This window comes from Mytilus californianus, unplaced genomic scaffold, assembly GCF_021869535.1.
Source record: "Mytilus californianus isolate M0D057914Y unplaced genomic scaffold, xbMytCali1.0.p SCAF_3, whole genome shotgun sequence".
Lineage (NCBI taxonomy): Eukaryota > Metazoa > Mollusca > Bivalvia > Mytilida > Mytilidae > Mytilus > Mytilus californianus.
In genome coordinates this window covers 424,209-441,547 of record NW_026262679.1, presented here as the reverse complement: position 1 = coordinate 441,547, position 17,339 = coordinate 424,209, and the positions used below count along the sequence as shown (strand labels likewise).

General features: G+C 32.8%; 2 protein-coding genes across 2 annotated transcripts; one reads left to right on the top strand and one right to left on the bottom strand.

Annotated features, from left to right (window-relative positions):
• Positions 1 to 363: 363 nt before the first annotated feature.
• Positions 364 to 8,837, top strand: LOC127733791 (cilia- and flagella-associated protein 161-like). The gene is made up of 7 exons (XM_052243110.1): positions 364 to 532; positions 2,195 to 2,284; positions 3,332 to 3,573; positions 4,163 to 4,244; positions 5,449 to 5,607; positions 5,980 to 6,053; positions 6,742 to 8,837. Exons 1-7 carry the CDS (start codon positions 464 to 466, stop codon positions 6,905 to 6,907), a joined length of 882 nt encoding a protein of 293 aa, XP_052099070.1. The 5' UTR covers positions 364 to 463; the 3' UTR covers positions 6,908 to 8,837.
• LOC127733338 (chymotrypsinogen B-like) lies at positions 8,361 to 17,308 on the bottom strand. Its single transcript, XM_052242707.1, has 7 exons — positions 17,089 to 17,308; positions 16,544 to 16,654; positions 16,030 to 16,210; positions 15,678 to 15,765; positions 15,213 to 15,381; positions 11,941 to 12,077; positions 8,361 to 11,254 (listed from the first exon to the last, which is right to left on the bottom strand). The coding sequence occupies exons 1-7, from the start codon at positions 17,306 to 17,308 to the stop codon at positions 11,090 to 11,092; spliced, it is 1,071 nt and encodes a 356-aa protein (XP_052098667.1). The 3' UTR covers positions 8,361 to 11,089.
• Positions 17,309 to 17,339: the final 31 nt, after the last annotated feature.

The window sequence follows — 17,339 nt, the reverse complement described above, 5'->3', positions numbered from 1 at the left end:
TGTATGTCTCTGGTGAAACAAAACGAAAGTTCATCTTAAGCAAAATATAAGAATAATAATAAATGAACTAGAAAACATCAAATCTTAAAATTTGTTGTGAAAATATATATATTTATCATGATTTCACATTCAATATTAAATTTTCGCCGCCTAAACAATAAGTTACAAGCTTTTAGAAAAGCTAATATTTATCCAAGCTTCTATCAAACATTGATTTTTATTATTATGAAGAAATTTTTTTATTTTTCTATTTTTTCAAATAATGATCAGCTTTATAGTGACATACGAACGTTTGTTTTATAAGAAAAAATAATATACTGGAATCTGAGTCATGCATAATTTTATTTAATGTAAACAAATATATTTTCTGCTGCTCTAGTCTGTTGTCAAGGTAAACATCCGACCATCGCCGCGAAAATATATATCGTGAAGTAGTTGTATATTTTTTATCATTACCATTACAATGAGTGTGAGAACGTACAACCCATCGGTTCGTGTAGGCAACTGGAATGAAGATATACAGCTAGAAGAGGTAAGAATATTTTTCAAATCCAATTTGCATTTAATAGTTTTTCAAGCATGCACTTAAAAAATATCATTTTCATATATGTTTTTAAAATGTTTGTTTATAGTGTTAGGTATGGGTATGCCGGGTAGGGGAAGAAGGCCTTCTTTTTCACTTTAGACGTCCATGTACTTAAAGTTTAGGATGGTAAGGTTAAGGTTTGTTTGAGGTTAGTTTTAGTGTTATGGTTATATTTAGCCTCACTTTTAGGTATGGGTGAGTGTTAGATTTATGCAAATTATGGTTAACTTAGGGTAAGTTTACCAGGTTGGGGACAGTCTCTGTTTGGTATATAATATTGTTAGTGAGTGTACATGGATACCACTGTACTCTCACAGCTGTCAAGGGGAGCTCCGAATAACAGACATGTACAATACAATATAAATTTACTGTGCAATTTTTTTTACAAAGTGCAAATGAATATATAAAAGGTAACAACTTTGGGTCAGCAACTTTTCTTAATACCTGCATGGTTGTTTATATGTTTGATCCCTTGGAAGATGCTGTTTTCAGAGGGATCAATCTACATGTAGCAAATTACTCATTTTCTGGAAAAGTCATTAACATCTATTGACCTATAAACAAATGCACTTTTTAATATTTTTATTAAATTCACAAATTAAGATTTTTTTCACTGAAAATTTAAATCCCATTTGGGCTATAACAACTCAAATGGGTTTATATTGTGACCCATTTGGGTGATTGTCCCCAATCTGTTTACAATAACCCTAAAGTAAGAGAAGGCCAAAGTTAGAAAGGTTATAAATAATTTTTTTAGATGTAATTGTGTTTGATTCCTAGGAAAGGGGTATGCCATATCAAACTCTTAACCATTTCAAGATTAAGATCTGGGTTTGATTTACAAAAATGTATGGTTCAGTCAGAATATCAGACAGTGTTTATGTACAAATATACATACATGCACATTTTACATTTGTATCTACATGTAGTTGATATATATAACACACATTACTTCCTATTGTACAGTTATTATCATAATGGTTTTGGACCTAAACTAACACATATACCTAAAGATGTAATGGATAATTTAGTTTTCAAAACCCTCAGATACATCCACGCTTATGGATTTGGAAAGATAATTCCATTTTCAAGACTGTACAGGAACACATTATGAAACTATATAAAATTAATAATTTGCAAATATAAGCTTTATAGACTAATCTCTAGTTTGTTTTTTTTTTTTTTATGAATTACAACAGTTGACCTTGAGGTCAATCTGCATAAATGATGTCATTGAACAATTTGTTCTGACTGTGATGTAATAACATATTTGTGCAGCAAGTTGAAGTAGGAAATGTGTGGGAAAATGCACTTATTTGAAAGTTGTCATTACATGTACCTGTTATATAATAGATACATTATATTGAATAAAAAGCTGCAATTGAAGAAATAATGTTCATTGCACAGAGTCTACAGCCCTGCATCAATTTTGTAATTCATTTGGATTATATTACATATTACTTGTATTACCAATTAATGGTTGCTGTTTAATGAAGATAAAACTTTTTTTCTATTTAAAAAGCTGAATTCAAAAGTAATCTATGAACACAATTTTTCTGTGTGAGTTCAATTTACAGTCGAGCATTTAATAACCTAATTATTTTGTAGGACACACTAAAAGATTTTCTAGAAAGGAGAGAAAAAGGTGAACTACTATACCAGAAAAGATCCAAACTTCAACAGACTTTATTTGACAGAGTAAGTATAGCGTGAAATACTTGAAAAAAAGAGAGGTCAGGGACAATTTTTTTCCATATCTAAGGTTCATGAAATATAAAACTACATGTACTAAAAAATAATTTTTTATCATTTGAAACATACAAACTTTCTACTTTAGATATTATCATTTGATTTATGTTATATACATTTTCTATTTGAATGAAAATGACTTTGTTTTTGATATAAAAAAAGGTATCACTTAATTAATTAATTTTGGAATTCCTTTGAGTTGCAGAGTTTAACTATATTTTCAAATTTTATATAATTTATGTCAAAACCTTGTGTGCCTCATTGAAATTAACTCAGAATTTTGTTTTTTGCTAAGAAAATGACATGAATTTTGTGTGCCACACATGATTTTACATGTCAGGCAGTCGAGGCTACACAGTAAAATTAGATGTTTCCAAAGGAGAAGGCTAATTTGGCCTAAAATTTGACATACATCTGATGAATGATTTTTGACATTTTTTAAACACTTGTGTCTACTATAGTCGATTTATTTGGTTTTGGTTTATTTAAAAGATTTGAACTGATTTGGTCATTAAAGATGCTCAAATGCAAGCTTAAATATGAAAAATCAATCAAATATGCAATAAAAACGTCACTTTTCATTTGGTTTTTGTCTAAAATGTAAGTAGCCGCATTCGTGTTCATTCTCAACCTTTATACATGTTATGTATTATCATCAAATACAACATATATTTAAATATTTTAAGACTCAACACAAGTGCGGCCACTTCCATTTTGGACAAAAAGATGCCATTTGAAAACAGTCTCTAAACAAAAATGTTAAATGTGAAACTCTTTAGGTACTGTGGATTCATTTATTTTTGTGGGGATACCAATTTTCATGGATTGAGGTAAAATTGTATTTTTGTGGACATTTTCCCAAATTCTGCATACAAGCTGTAAAATGTGAACTTCCCTGAACTTTTAAATTTGTGGCTAACTTATACCCCTACATCCATGAAAATTGGTATATATGCACTTAACTTAGTAGAAACATCCCATATGTTTTACTTTCAGCTTGAACTCAGTATATCTAGGGATGGATTGGTTCACTTTGGTGATAAAGTAAATCTACGTTGTCCAGGTGCTCGCGATAAAACTAAGTTTTTTGCTCATGTTGAACCAAGGGCAGATTGCCAGTTAGCAGTTTCACCCGCAATACAGAGAATTCTAGAAGCCAAAAGATTAGAGGGACCATGCAATACTGCAGGATCAAAGGAATTGGGGGCAAATCTCAGAAACACATTTGTTATTACCAGGTACAGCTCAAAATTGATTAAATTTGGCAAATAATTTAGTATTATAAATTATAGTCCTTGGTTCAGTTATTTAAGAAATTATTCATCAGATCTTATGATTTTTTTTTTTTTATATAATATCTTAAGTACCAGTAGATTGTTGATATTTTGCATTCAAATTACCCTTTACCCTCAGTAAAAGTGGAAGAGTGAAGGCAATACATTATAGAAAGTTACTAAGTGAAGCATGTTTATAGTTAATAATTGTATACAAGGTAAGAATGGACTTGAGAGATTTGGGTAGGAATTAACACTTGTGTCATTGTGTCTACCAGTACAGGTTATAAAGTATGGTAAAGAATATTGAGTGCAAACTTTTTTCAGTAAGACTTATATTACATACACATATTGTAAGTAAAGCTTTTGGATATCAATGAAAGTATCACGAAACGAGTGTTTGGCATTCTAAATTTTCATCCTGGTATCTATGATGAGTTTATCGTTATGAAAAAGAATTCACATGTCTTAGTTGATTAAGTCACTGTCAAGTTTCTCTTCTATTTCATAAAAAAAGGTAAAATCCTAAGTTATCTCCCATGTTATATTTCAGTGCTGATGGTACACCATGTGGACAGCCATTAAGATATGGACAGAAGTTTTTCTTGTGTACATTAGATAATGAGGGAGGGAGTGTAAGTATAATAGACTGTTAATAGAACATGTATTTTCAAAATATGTCTTATATTCAATCACATCTTTTGTTGATACAATGTACATATTTGTTTTATGTTCAAAATGTTGTCAATGTAAAGACTGCCTCACTGGTCTCATGTTAGAGTGCTTGTCTCGAGTGCAGGAAATGATGGATTCCATCCCTGACCGGTCAAACCAAGACTTGGATATTGGTATTAGCTGCTCCTCCACTAAGCATGCAGCTTTCAGGAATAAGAGCAAAGATTGGACAGCTCTGAGTCAGAATGTTTTGTCCAGATAGGATGACATGTCTACTTGCAGACTGTTACCTTTAAACTAAAGTCTTAGGTCAAAAGCGTTTCACCTATCCCTATTCCCCTATTATTTCATATAAAAAACAATTTTTTGAAAACATTGTCAACAATTAATTTGAGGTCCAATTTGAATGAAATTTTGAATGTTAAACTCACTATTTTTATTATGTAGCTATACAAGTTTTTCATACAGCAATTCACATTTGTCCTCAAATAGGAATTTTCCTAAAATATAGATCATAAATGTATTTCATAATCATTGAAAGAAACTGCAGACATTTCTGTATTTAATGAAAAAATGTCTTCCAATCTGGACAAGAAATATCTTCAGCAAAATTTTCATTAAAAATTTATTTTTAATGATATAATAGGGGAATTTCTGATAGGTGAAGCACTTTTGATCCCAGACTAGCATGTTAAAAATCTGACTCAGCATGTCAGACTAGTACAAAGCAGAGTTCATAATCATTAAAGGTCAATGTGTTCTTGTCCTAATATGCATGTAATAATTGCCACTGAACATTGAACATCAAATCATCAACACTTTATACACAAAATATGATTTAACTAAAAATATTCACAAATTAAATAATGCTAATAGTATCAATACAAGTCTATAAAGAAACTCCTATTCTGATATGGGTACATTTGAATGATTGCAAGTGCTATGTAGCGTTTTACAGAAATGTAAATTAATTTTTCAATTCATTCAATGATAGAACTAGCATTTTTTTTTGTCAGTTTTATGTAAAGCAAAAGTTCAAATGAAAACTAGATATGTTTATAAATATGGTCCACTGCGAGAAAACAATCTATTAGAATGGGACAGTTTCTAGTCACCTCTACACTGAACATTTGGTTTGAATAGACTTTTTTTACTTTATTTCAGTTGTTTGTATCTAGTGATAGAGCCACAACTGGCAAATCAGCTCCCAAATCCAGACACCAAGATGTAACATTTGTATCAGAGCCTTCCTTTCTAACAGAGTTCCAAATCTTGCACTTTAATCCACAGTTACGGTTAGAATATGAAGGAATTGCTGTACCTGTGAGTTATCATTGGTTTTTCAATCAAGAAATTAAACAAGACTTCAAAATTACATTGTATTGAAGAAAGATAGGTTTTTGTGCTTATCTTTATTTATAAACTTTTTTAAAGTACATCTGCATTTGACAGGAATTTTTTTCTTTTTAAGTGAAATGAATATCAAAATGTAATAAAAGGTGAGAGAAATCAGATAAATTGAAAGAATAGTTTGCTACATATACACAATAATCAAGACTTGATGAAAGTTTGGAGTCACAAAATATATGAAGTGAAAAGTTTGAAATGCTTAACATGTTTTCTGGTTAATTTAAAAAAGGAAATAATTAACCTGTCCTTGACCCCTTTTTTTATATATAGCTATTATCATTACAGGCTAACACCAAAATAATTTTCAACCACAAATATACAAACCAGAATTTAGCTGTTGAAGAGGAATTTTCAATGAGGTTTGTATTTCAATTTTATTTATTTTTTAATCATAACATAAACAAGGGAAATAATTTAGTCAGTCTTATAATGTGTTAAAATTATCATAGTGCATGACATGAAAGAATTATTTCAATTCTTCAGAGGAAAATTCTGAACTTTTTTCGTTTGAAGAGGACCTAGTGTTGCACAATTTGATGTGCACAAATACACATAAAACTTAATTTTCTGAACAATTTTAATGAATTTCATTGCAAACAACTACTGCAGATATGTACATTTAACATTCAGTGTCTTTCAAAATGCAGCTGACATTGCATATTCAATTGTGACAAAGCATATGTACTCCATGTTTTATTGTAATAAGAACATGGCTTTGTTTACCAAGCCAAAGAAAAAAGTCATTTTAGAACTGCCAGTAACACATTTTTGACACATTTGTCTCTGTAACTACAAAATGTAGTCATACTTTCTTGATAGGGCACCAGCTAAACTTCATCTGATTATGTTATACTGTGTGACACAAGTTCAGACCCTATAATCTTCATATAAAAACTTATCATTTTAAAACATCATACTCATATACATGAAATTTTCTATGTGATTGCCAATCATACCTTCTTGATATGTGCAGGGTATAATTAGTGAGCAATAGATCAAAGTACAAATTGTTAAACGAGCTACATTGTACAAATTATTTAATTGCAGAACTCCATATGGAACACGAGAGTATGAAATATCATGCAACACCTACTTAGATTCTCATCGTGCTGATAAAGAAGTCAATCATTGGATGATCATGATGGGCGTGCCAGGTGATGAGATTTATCCAGTTATTAGTAATGAAGCATCACAATCTACTACTGCCTCATAGATTGGAAATTGTTTTTTTTTAGTTACAATTTGAAGTTATGAATTACAAACCTGAAATATTGTTAACTGCAATATATATATAATGTGTCTAGGAACCAAAGTTTTGTTTTTGGTAGTGCAGAAACTTTATACATTAATATACAGTAACCAGTATTAGATATATATAACAGTAATTGTCATCATGTTTTTCTTAATGGATACCAAAGAAAATTTGTTCAGCTGATAACTGACTCATGTATTTCTTTTAAGATATATCTTATTTTTATAATTTATTTACTATTGCAGTTTTATATGCAGAGATAGCATATTTATTGGCAAGGTTTAGCATGGTGTGATATTTATGCACAAAGCTTAGCATTAAGTTATATGTATATGCACAAAGCTAAGCATTAAGTTATATTTATGCACAGAGTTTAGCATTAAGTGATATTCATGCACAAAGTTAAGCATTGTGTGGTATTTAAAATATAGTATAAGTATTACAAAAGGAATCGTTTATAATCATTCCGAAATAGTATTAATGAAAACAGCATTTTTTCAAGCTTTTCTATTTAAAGTTTATAAAACCAGTAGCTTTAAATCAAAATATATATTCCATGATAGCATTATTCCAACAACGAGTAGTATAGTAATGTTTTAGATATCATATACCTTGTTTTTCACACATGTTATTTAGAAGATATTTATCAGAGAGGTTTAGCATGATATGATATTAAAATGAACAAGGTTTAGCATTGCTTGATATATACACAAAATATGATATTACAAGAGGAATAGTTTTTTTCTTCTTTGGAATTTGTGATAATAAGTATTTCTGTAAATTAAGGGATAGGATGCAAGTTAAAATAAATTATCTGTCTTTTCAACAATAAAAAGGTAGGATAAAAATGAATTATTCACATAAAAAATATCATACTTGAACAGACTCAATTTTTGATGAAAAAAGTAACAAACCAGAGATGGCGAAAACAGTCAAAGCTCCAATTTTTGGTGTATGTGTCATACAACTAAATAATGATTTTTTTTTTTTCTATGAACATTATTATCTATATTATCACGGTGATATTTTTATGACTTACTTTATGAATTGTTCTTTCTCCATTCTTAAGATGGATATAAGAACTGAACAGCACATGCAAAGTAGTTCAGAAATGATTTTACAAATGCAAATTGATTAACTTAAACTTTGAAGTGTTTATATATAAAAATGTTTTTATCCCAATACAAACTAAAGCATTTGAAAACATTGTATATGACCTTAAGGATGTTTTGTTGTAAATTATTCAGCTTTTGATTAGAAGAATAGAATTTGACAATATTTTAATGTTTATTTATATGATATACATTGTTTTGTTATCTCTTCAAATATGCTAGTAGTTGAACTTGTAATGAATTAATTAAAACACCCAAGCTCTAGCTACAAATGTTTAACTATAGAACCTGTATGCAAAATGATTTGTTTTGTACATAAAAATTTATTCCGTAATAAGTACCTGTTATATTTTTTACCATTTTGTAATAATTTAATTGAAATATTGCCTGTAATTTACAGTAAGGCATTATAAAAATGAATTGAATTTTTTCGTTCTTTGTAGCCTCAACATCAAATTGTGATGGTTGTTTTAACAAAATAAGATACTTTTCTCACATCAAATGATGAACAAACAAGACACTCCATAATTAATTTCTACTTGAAAATTAGAAAAAAAAATCTGCTTGCTGGACATATGATGTATATTGTGGTTAAAAGCTTTTTTAGTGTTAAAAAATCAAATGATTAATTGCTTTTTCAAGACTGGAATTGGTAACTGCCATCAAAAAAACATAATTATGCAAATGTTACTTGAATGTCAACAGGCAGGCAGTATTTTAGGAACAACAGTTAGTGAATATGTTTTATGAATATTTATTATTAAATTACATACTATTTATTCTTGTTCTGTTTACACATTTAAGGAAATGCTGGTTGACTTTTAGCTTGCCTTAAACGAACTTCAGGGAGACAGTTGGTGTAGCCTTGATTTTTTAATCTGCAAGTGCTTATTTATGAATTATAACTTATGCACCATTAGAGAAAGTTTCTTTGTGTTTAACTTGCAGATGTGTCTTGTAATTAGTAGTAACACACCAAAGTAATAAGGGTATGGGGTTACTGCACTAATTTCAGTGTAATTTCAGTAACTATAACCTCCACCTTGGATAAAGTGATCTGAAATGAATAGAGATCTTACATTCATATGTGACCATATATGGAAGTTTGTTTCGAATCCCATATAAGATTCTAGATTTAAAATCGTACATCAAATTTAGTCTATATTGTTAAAAACTTTGACCTTTAATGAACTTAAAATCTTTAGGGAACTTCCTCTCATTATATGTGACAATATATCCAAGTATATAAAGTATTTGATTTATCATGCTGAAACCACGATTATTGACAGACATGCCAAAGTTATATATTACCCTTACATTATAGGGTGGAGGTATTATAATATTTACTGCAATGTCCTATACAGGAACTTTTTTTATGCTCTAAGTCAAATAGGAATAATAAGATATTTCAATGGCCACTTTCTGGGAAACTGTGACAATGCATTTTTTTTTCTCAATAGTTTAACTTAAAAATAAGAAGATGTGGTATGATTGCCAATGAGACAACTCTCCACAAGAGACCAAATTACACAGAAATTATGACTATAGGTCATTGTATGACCTTCAACAATGAGAAAAACCCTTACCGCATAGTCAGCTATAAAAGGCGCGGAATGACAAATGTAAAACAATTCAAACGAGAAAAACTAACGGCCTGATTGATGTATAAAAAAATGAAAAAAAAAACAAATATTATATACAGCAACAAACGACAACCACTGGATTACAGGCTCCTGACTTGGGACAGGCACATACAGAATGTGGCGGGGTTAAACATGTTTGGCGGGCGCCCTACCCTCCCTCTAACCTGGGAAAGAGGTGCAACAACACAACACAAGAACAAACTGTTCAAATAAATGAACAAATAACAAATCTGATATACAGAAACGAAAAAACAACCACTGAATTACAGGTTCCTGACTTGGGACAGGCACATACAGAATGTGGCAGGGTTAGACATGTTAACGGGCGCGCAACCCTCCCCCTAACTTGGGACAGTGGTGTTACAGTACAACATATGAACAAACTATAAAAATCAGTTAAAAAGGGCTTAACTCATCAGATAGATACAAAGCACAAAAACATGTAACAAAAACACAAAGTGGACGTGGCAGGGTACTTATACATCCCAACAACAAAAAGACTAAGTACAGATCTAAGAGTACTCACAGTTACTGACAGCTAGTTCAAAGCCAATAACAACGGCTGTTTTTGACATGAACAGATCTGAGAGAACTCACAGTTACTGACAGCTAGTTCAAAGCCAATAACAACGGCTGTTTTTGACATGAACAGATCTGAGAGTACTCACAGTTACTGACAGCTAGTTCAAAGCCAATAACAACGGCTGTTTTTGACATGAACAGATCTGAGAGTACTCACACTTACTGACAGCTGGTTCTCAGCCAATAACAACGGCTGTTTTTGACATGAACAGATCTGAGAGTACTCACAGTTACTGACAGCTAGTTCAAAGCTAATAACAACGGCTGTTTTTGACATGAACAGATCTGAGAGTACTCACAGTTACTGACAGCTAGTTCAAAGCCAATAACAACGGCTGTTTTTGACATGAACAGATCTGAGAGTACTCACAGTTACTGACAGCTAGTTCTCAGCCAATAACAACGGCTGTTTTTGACATGAACAGATCTGAGAGTACTGACAGTTACTGACAGCTAGTTCTAAGCCAATAACAACGGCTGTTTTTGACATGAACAGATCTGAGAGTACTGACAGTTACTGACAGCTAGTTCTAAGCCAATAACAACGGCTGTTTTTTAAAAAGTTTACATTATTATTGTTGTAAAAATACTTTAAAAAGAATACATTTTATATTTCTTTGTCCAATATTAATGTTTCACTAGGGTTGCAACTTAGGAGTGCTTTAAACAAAGACATTTAGGGTGAAACCAAAACACAAAAGTCAAACTCTGTATATTTAAATGCTGTGGTATAATTTATTAAAACTAAAGCCTGGAAGAGTCATTTGTTGGTTTCCTTTCCTGTTAACATATCTGCTGCTTAGTTATTATAAATTAGTTCTGATATTATGTGAGATCCAGTCTCGATATTCAGACACCCTGGTGTAGACATTGGGATATCCTTCGGTCTGACAACCATTGTATCCCCAGGAGGTAGCTCCTGCTAGGTACCATTTGTCTTTCTGACAAGATAAGGGTCCTCCAGAATCACCCTGCAAATATATAAGTAGTCACAGAACCAGGGAATGAATACTTTGTCAGTTTCATCCTACTAGTTAATCGATTTTAGGTGAAAGTTGAAAGAATGATTATGAAGCCACAAACAAAACAGGATAAAGACTGATGATCTCTGTGAGTTACAACCTATATATTCATAGTTACTGAAATGATCTTTAAATACTGAAAGAAATGATTAGCTAGTTTTCCCATTTAAGATGCCTCCAACCTTGACTAGAAAATGTCTATACCTCCTAAAATCTACATAGTATTATTAGTACAAATTGCACTGTAGAACCTTACACGACTATAGGTCAAAGCATACTGAGAGTGATTTAAAGACCTCTTATTTTTATAATTTTAAACTCATTCAATAGTAAATGAATTTCAGTCTTAAACGGCCATTTTGATCTTAACATCACCTGAAAAGTCTGAACAATAACTTATTCAGTCGTGTACAGTCTTTCATTCAATTTTCAGACTTGTCCGCTGCGGTAATTTCAGTAGTGTTCAGAAAAGTCGCTTGCAGTCAATTCAGTACTAGTCAGTAGCTTTTCAGACAATTCAGTATGACGCTGTTGTGTATAGGTTAATAACAACTACCGAACAGTCTGAACATAGACTGAACATAGACTGAACATATCATAATTGAATGCAAGCGAATTGTTTACTAGTGGCTTACATTACATGCTCCTTTATCGCCATTTCCAACACAAATATGTGTATCAATAATATATTCCGCTCCCCATTTATTGGCACATGTAGGGTTATCTGTTATTGTCTTCTTTAGTTCATTAAGCTTGGTCTCATCTCCGGTGTCTACAAGCAGATACTATATAATAAATCATGGAAAGACTACTACAGTCAACTTACACACCTACCCAAGAAGATACTTCAAAAGCACGCCTTTATATAAGGCAGCCTAGTATAATACCGTGTTTCCATTACAATCGATTATAATTCATGTCAACGCTGAATACGTTACTGAGTTGGTGAAACCCTCGGGGAGGAAACCTCCACCAGCAATATAACGCCATCTGCCATTAGTTTTGGTTACAAAAACACTTGACAAAAAGTTTAGACAATAACATAAACGGTACCATTTTAATGCAGGATTTCGACAATTAATGTCTCTTCAGTAGTGCCCGAGGCCAATATTTTGCGTTTCCAAAATATAATACAAATATTGAAGAGCGGTTCAAAACAAAAAGGACCTAAAGTATAGCCAAATCCAGACAAGGAATCAGAACTTTGCATGAGGGAGATATACTAGTATTCCTTAATCTAAAATAACTTCGAAAATTTTATAACAGCAAATTCTAATCAAACAATATCCGTATTTTCATGCCAGTACAGAAGTACTGGGTACTTGGCTGGTGATACCCTCGGGGATTAATAGTCCACCAGCAGAGGTATCGACCCACTGGTAGTAATAACATTAACGGTACCAATTTTAAGGCAAAAATGCGTTTGAATACGCGAAGAGCAACTTTACTTTTTTGCATCCAGAATTTTTCCTTTGGGTTTGGAAATACTTCTAAAAGAAAACAATGTAGTGGCGTATGAAGGCTCATCTCCAATGAAGATGTAAAAGATTTTAAAAGGGGCATTTTTGCAAATAAAAACTAACAGTTAATGAGATGTCAAATTGACAGAAAACCGGGTTTATATGAAATTGTGTGAAATGAAATTCCCTTTTGTCATCAGTTACAAAATATTGAAATTTGAAAAGCATAGGTTGAACTGATCATAAAAAAAGAGCAAAAAAATTAATGAACAAAAAATAAGAGTACAATTTCAGTGTCAGATGTATCCATTCATTCAGTTTAAATTTCCAGACGAAACACGATTACTGCGAAGTAACCAATGTCTCCCGCCGTTAAACCTGTGCATATTTCTTATTTCTTACAACTTGCAACTTACACTTACTTTTTAGTACACCAAATTAAAAGATAACAGTGGTGGTCTTCGTTAAAATAAAGAAGATCATGGACGTGTGTGCCAACAGAGAGGATTGACCTTGCATGAAATGATCTGTTAGAGTATATATGAAATATATGGTAAAGGACTGGCTACTCGGAGAGCAGGGAGCATCCGTTGACTCTGGTGGCATTGGCGTTTGTGTGACGACTCATGGGTGTTTTTGAAAACTGTGCTCAAAGTGAAATTACTTGGCCTACTTTAATTCGCCAAGTATAAGTTCCTCTTTTTCCAACGATCGTCTGACATACAGCAGAAATGACCAGTGCACTACAGCTTGGAACACTCCAGTGTATGATATTCCGTACACCCTGCACAGGTGATCTGTGTAAGATACTTATTCCTGACAAACAATTTCTATATCAATTATTTTCAAGCGACATAACTCCCGTATAAATCAATCGGTGCTAATGTTGGTCTTGTGCAAGACAATGATGATTTCAACCTTTGGCATAATTTCATACGAATCCGATGAAAATTGTAGGTGTGACAGAATTATTTAAATTTCAAAATGGTATTTGATCGATTGACACTGGTTTTCAAACTCATTCGAGATATTGCTTTTAGAATAGATAATGGAAACAAGGGAAGTTTTAAGACAACAACCCGACCAAAGAGCATGCAGAAAACAGCCTGCTTCGTTAGCTACAATTTTAGTTCCTAGACAGCCCGTTTTTCCGTGTCCGATTACACACAAAATTCACGTGAAAACGTCAGAAATCTATGAAGTGTTGGGATCAATACAATGTCGTCTGCAGGAAAATGAGAGGCAAAAGATACCAAAGAGACACTCAAACTCACAAGTCGAAAATTAACTGACAACGCCATGGCAAAAAAAAGAAAAAAGACCAACAGACAAACAACAGTACATAAAACACAACATAGAAAACTAAAGACTGAGCAACACAAACCCCACCAAAGACTTGGGGTGATCTCAGGTGCTCCGGAAGGGTAAGCAGATCCTGCTCCACATGTGGCACCGGTCGTGTTGCTCATGTTAGTAAAAACCCAGTGATAAGTCTAATTCGGTAAGTCACATTGGTAAACAGAGGACGGGATTGTAGTTACGACAATTGAACATATCCGTTGTCGTCTGTGAAACGGATATTCCATAACTATCAACCAACTTGTGATGGCGTCCGTAAAATTTACGTAGTGTTGATTTCAACTTCACCACTTGGAACTCGTGGTTTAATAGCTTCCTTGTGAGCAGCAACCCTCTTTCATGATAGGAAATACAAGCCCTGGACTATCGTATCAACTGGGAGATATATACTCCGTATGCAGGCGCTGCTAGAACGTTGCTACTTATGGGTGATATCACCTATAAATGTAGATTCTGAACAGGCTGAGGGGGTTAAAATAGAAAAGTGGGATCGAATTTTTTAAGTGGAAATCAATTTAAATCATTCCATTTGCGTAATTTGCCTGTGTGAATGCATTTAAAAATGTCAAGAGATACGACTTTTACAATCTTCACATTGAAACGAGAATGATCTCGGAACTCTCCAAACTGTAAGTCAGTAATGTTTGCTCGAGAGCTTTATAATCTCGAACGGATGGGCGAGTGGACAGACATAAACATTTCCAAACACACGTTCCGCGGTAAAAAGCGCTCACAATGAGAACATTTTGTTTGACTGTTAGCCCCGACAAGATCATTTGTGCTTCAGTATTATCCATAATATGTTCAAAATATGGAAATAGATTCACAATTGATAAATGTAATGAAATCTTACAAAAATAAGATTGCAATTTCTCCGCTGATGCATATGCATGAAACAACATAAGCAAATGGCCATTGTGAGGAGTTTGAAAGAGTTTGTCATTACCGTGCTGACTTTTAGAGGTTGACTTTTGTATTCAATCAAGTCAACAAATTTGGTACAATATGCCACACACAGTAAAAAGACATTTTGTTGTGAACATACATAATTATAATTAACTAACAACACACTTTTGCATGCGTTTTACCTTTTGTATCTCCCCATCCTGAAATCCAGCAGTTATCTTCAGTAGTAAAACTCTCTCCAGCGGAAGGAATACAAGCCGTTCCGATTTCATCAGTTAATTGCACAGGAGTTTCTAGCTTTAACAATGCGATGTCATTTGGGTAAGGTGCACCTTCAGAGTAACCTTCATGCTGAAAATATTTGTACGATTTCTTTCAGTTTTTTCCCGAAAAAAATTGTCTAACAGAACCCCTTAATGTTAGTGTGAAGGCCAAATGAAACGAGAGAGATGATTTAATCCAAAAATTAAACTGAAAAAAAAACGGAACTTTACAATTACATGTATGTCTGTTCCTGTGATGTTAGTTTGTCATATGTCAAAATTAATTTGGTGCGTTATATCAAACAATTACAATTATCGTCACTTAATGTGTTTATTTTCTGAAGCGCTTAACGGTTTCTCTTTTGAATCAAGGAATCAGCTTACCAGGATTTGCTTTATAACACCAACAGTCACTTCTGGTCCATGTGCAAAGTCTCTGTCATGTTCACCTAGGACTACTTTCATTTCACTTCTACAAATACAATAAGTTGTCATATCAATGTGCCTCTCATAAATATTAACCCGGGAATACGTAAATATCAATTTGAAAAAAATACGCAAATCTTATTTAGAAAGAAGTACTGTAAATGCTATATATTGTAACAATGTCTCTTTTCATTTATCAATGTTAGATAAATTAATATATTTCGAATACTAAAATCTCAAATGTAAATTTCAACAAAAAAAGCTTGTTATCCGTTATGAAAGTTTATAGTAATAGAATACATGTATGTACCCATCTAAACAATGAGCAGCAGTGACAACCCATTGTTCATGGATCAGTGATCCTCCGCAGAAATGAAAGTCTGATTGTGTCTGGAGAGATGCTTGCCATGACCATCGGTTACGTTTAGCCTCCGACCCATTGACGATTCTTGTACTGACATTTTTAGTAACTCCGCATTTTGAATCAGGTACTAAAAAAATAATTAATTATTATAATGTATTTACTCATACTTGATAGTTGGTATTTCCATCGGAAGATACAATCCATTTATTCGGGGTTTTTATCTGCTTGAGTCATGTAAATTTAGAAATAATGAAACAACTTAAATCAATAACCCAGTGGCGTGGGTAAAACAAAATATAAGAGATTACATAAGTGTAAGGATTTACAAATTTCATACATTTTTTTGATGACATTGACTTTTCAAAGCGAATTTCCCCTTTTTCAAAGATACTGCAAACGTTTTGGTCAAGTAAAGTAGTTATGGAATTTGAAAGACTAAGGCCTTGTTGGATCTACTTACAAACAGGTGGAAGACAGCAGACGAGACCCTCTGTTTCACATACGTATTGGGGACCTGGTTCTGCATTACAATTTGCCTCGTAAAGACAATATCCTCCTACATCTTCGCATGCTGAAAAATTGTGCAAAACGCTCTATCAAATAATATATAAAACATATGGTTGTGTAACTTGGTATCTATCCATGCTAACAGATACGGTACAAGTATTTCATTCTCCGCGACATTGATTTTTTTCTAACATAGGGAGAAGTATCATACGACTTGTGTTTGGCCCTAAACATGTAAACAGCAATAGATATTTCATCAGTCAGGTCTACAAATATTTTTTTTTCAAATAACAATGACTGTATCGAAGAAAGGAAACAAAAAGATATGGCATATGATCGTATATTGATTCAAGACAGAAGATCCATACACGTAATACACGCACTTGCCAAACCAACAGTGCTTGAATTGCTGTTCTTTCTCTTAAGTCAGTGATGCAGAGGCATAAGATCAAGAGAAACAAGAGATAAACGGATTTCTCGTTAAATATACAAACTCACATATTGGAGCCGGTGTTGTTGTTGCTCCAGGAAACCATCCTCCACCACCATCTCCGGGTAGTCCTCCTGGGTAGCTACCATCACCACCAGGAAGTCCTCCTGGGTAGCTACCATCGCCACCAGGTAGTCCTCCTGGGTAGCTACCATCGCTAGTTCCACCTGTTCCGTCATCCGGGAACCAGTTCTTACCAGCAGCTATTGGCCAATGACTGAATTTCATGGACCCTATTGACGAATTAAAAGAAAAAAGT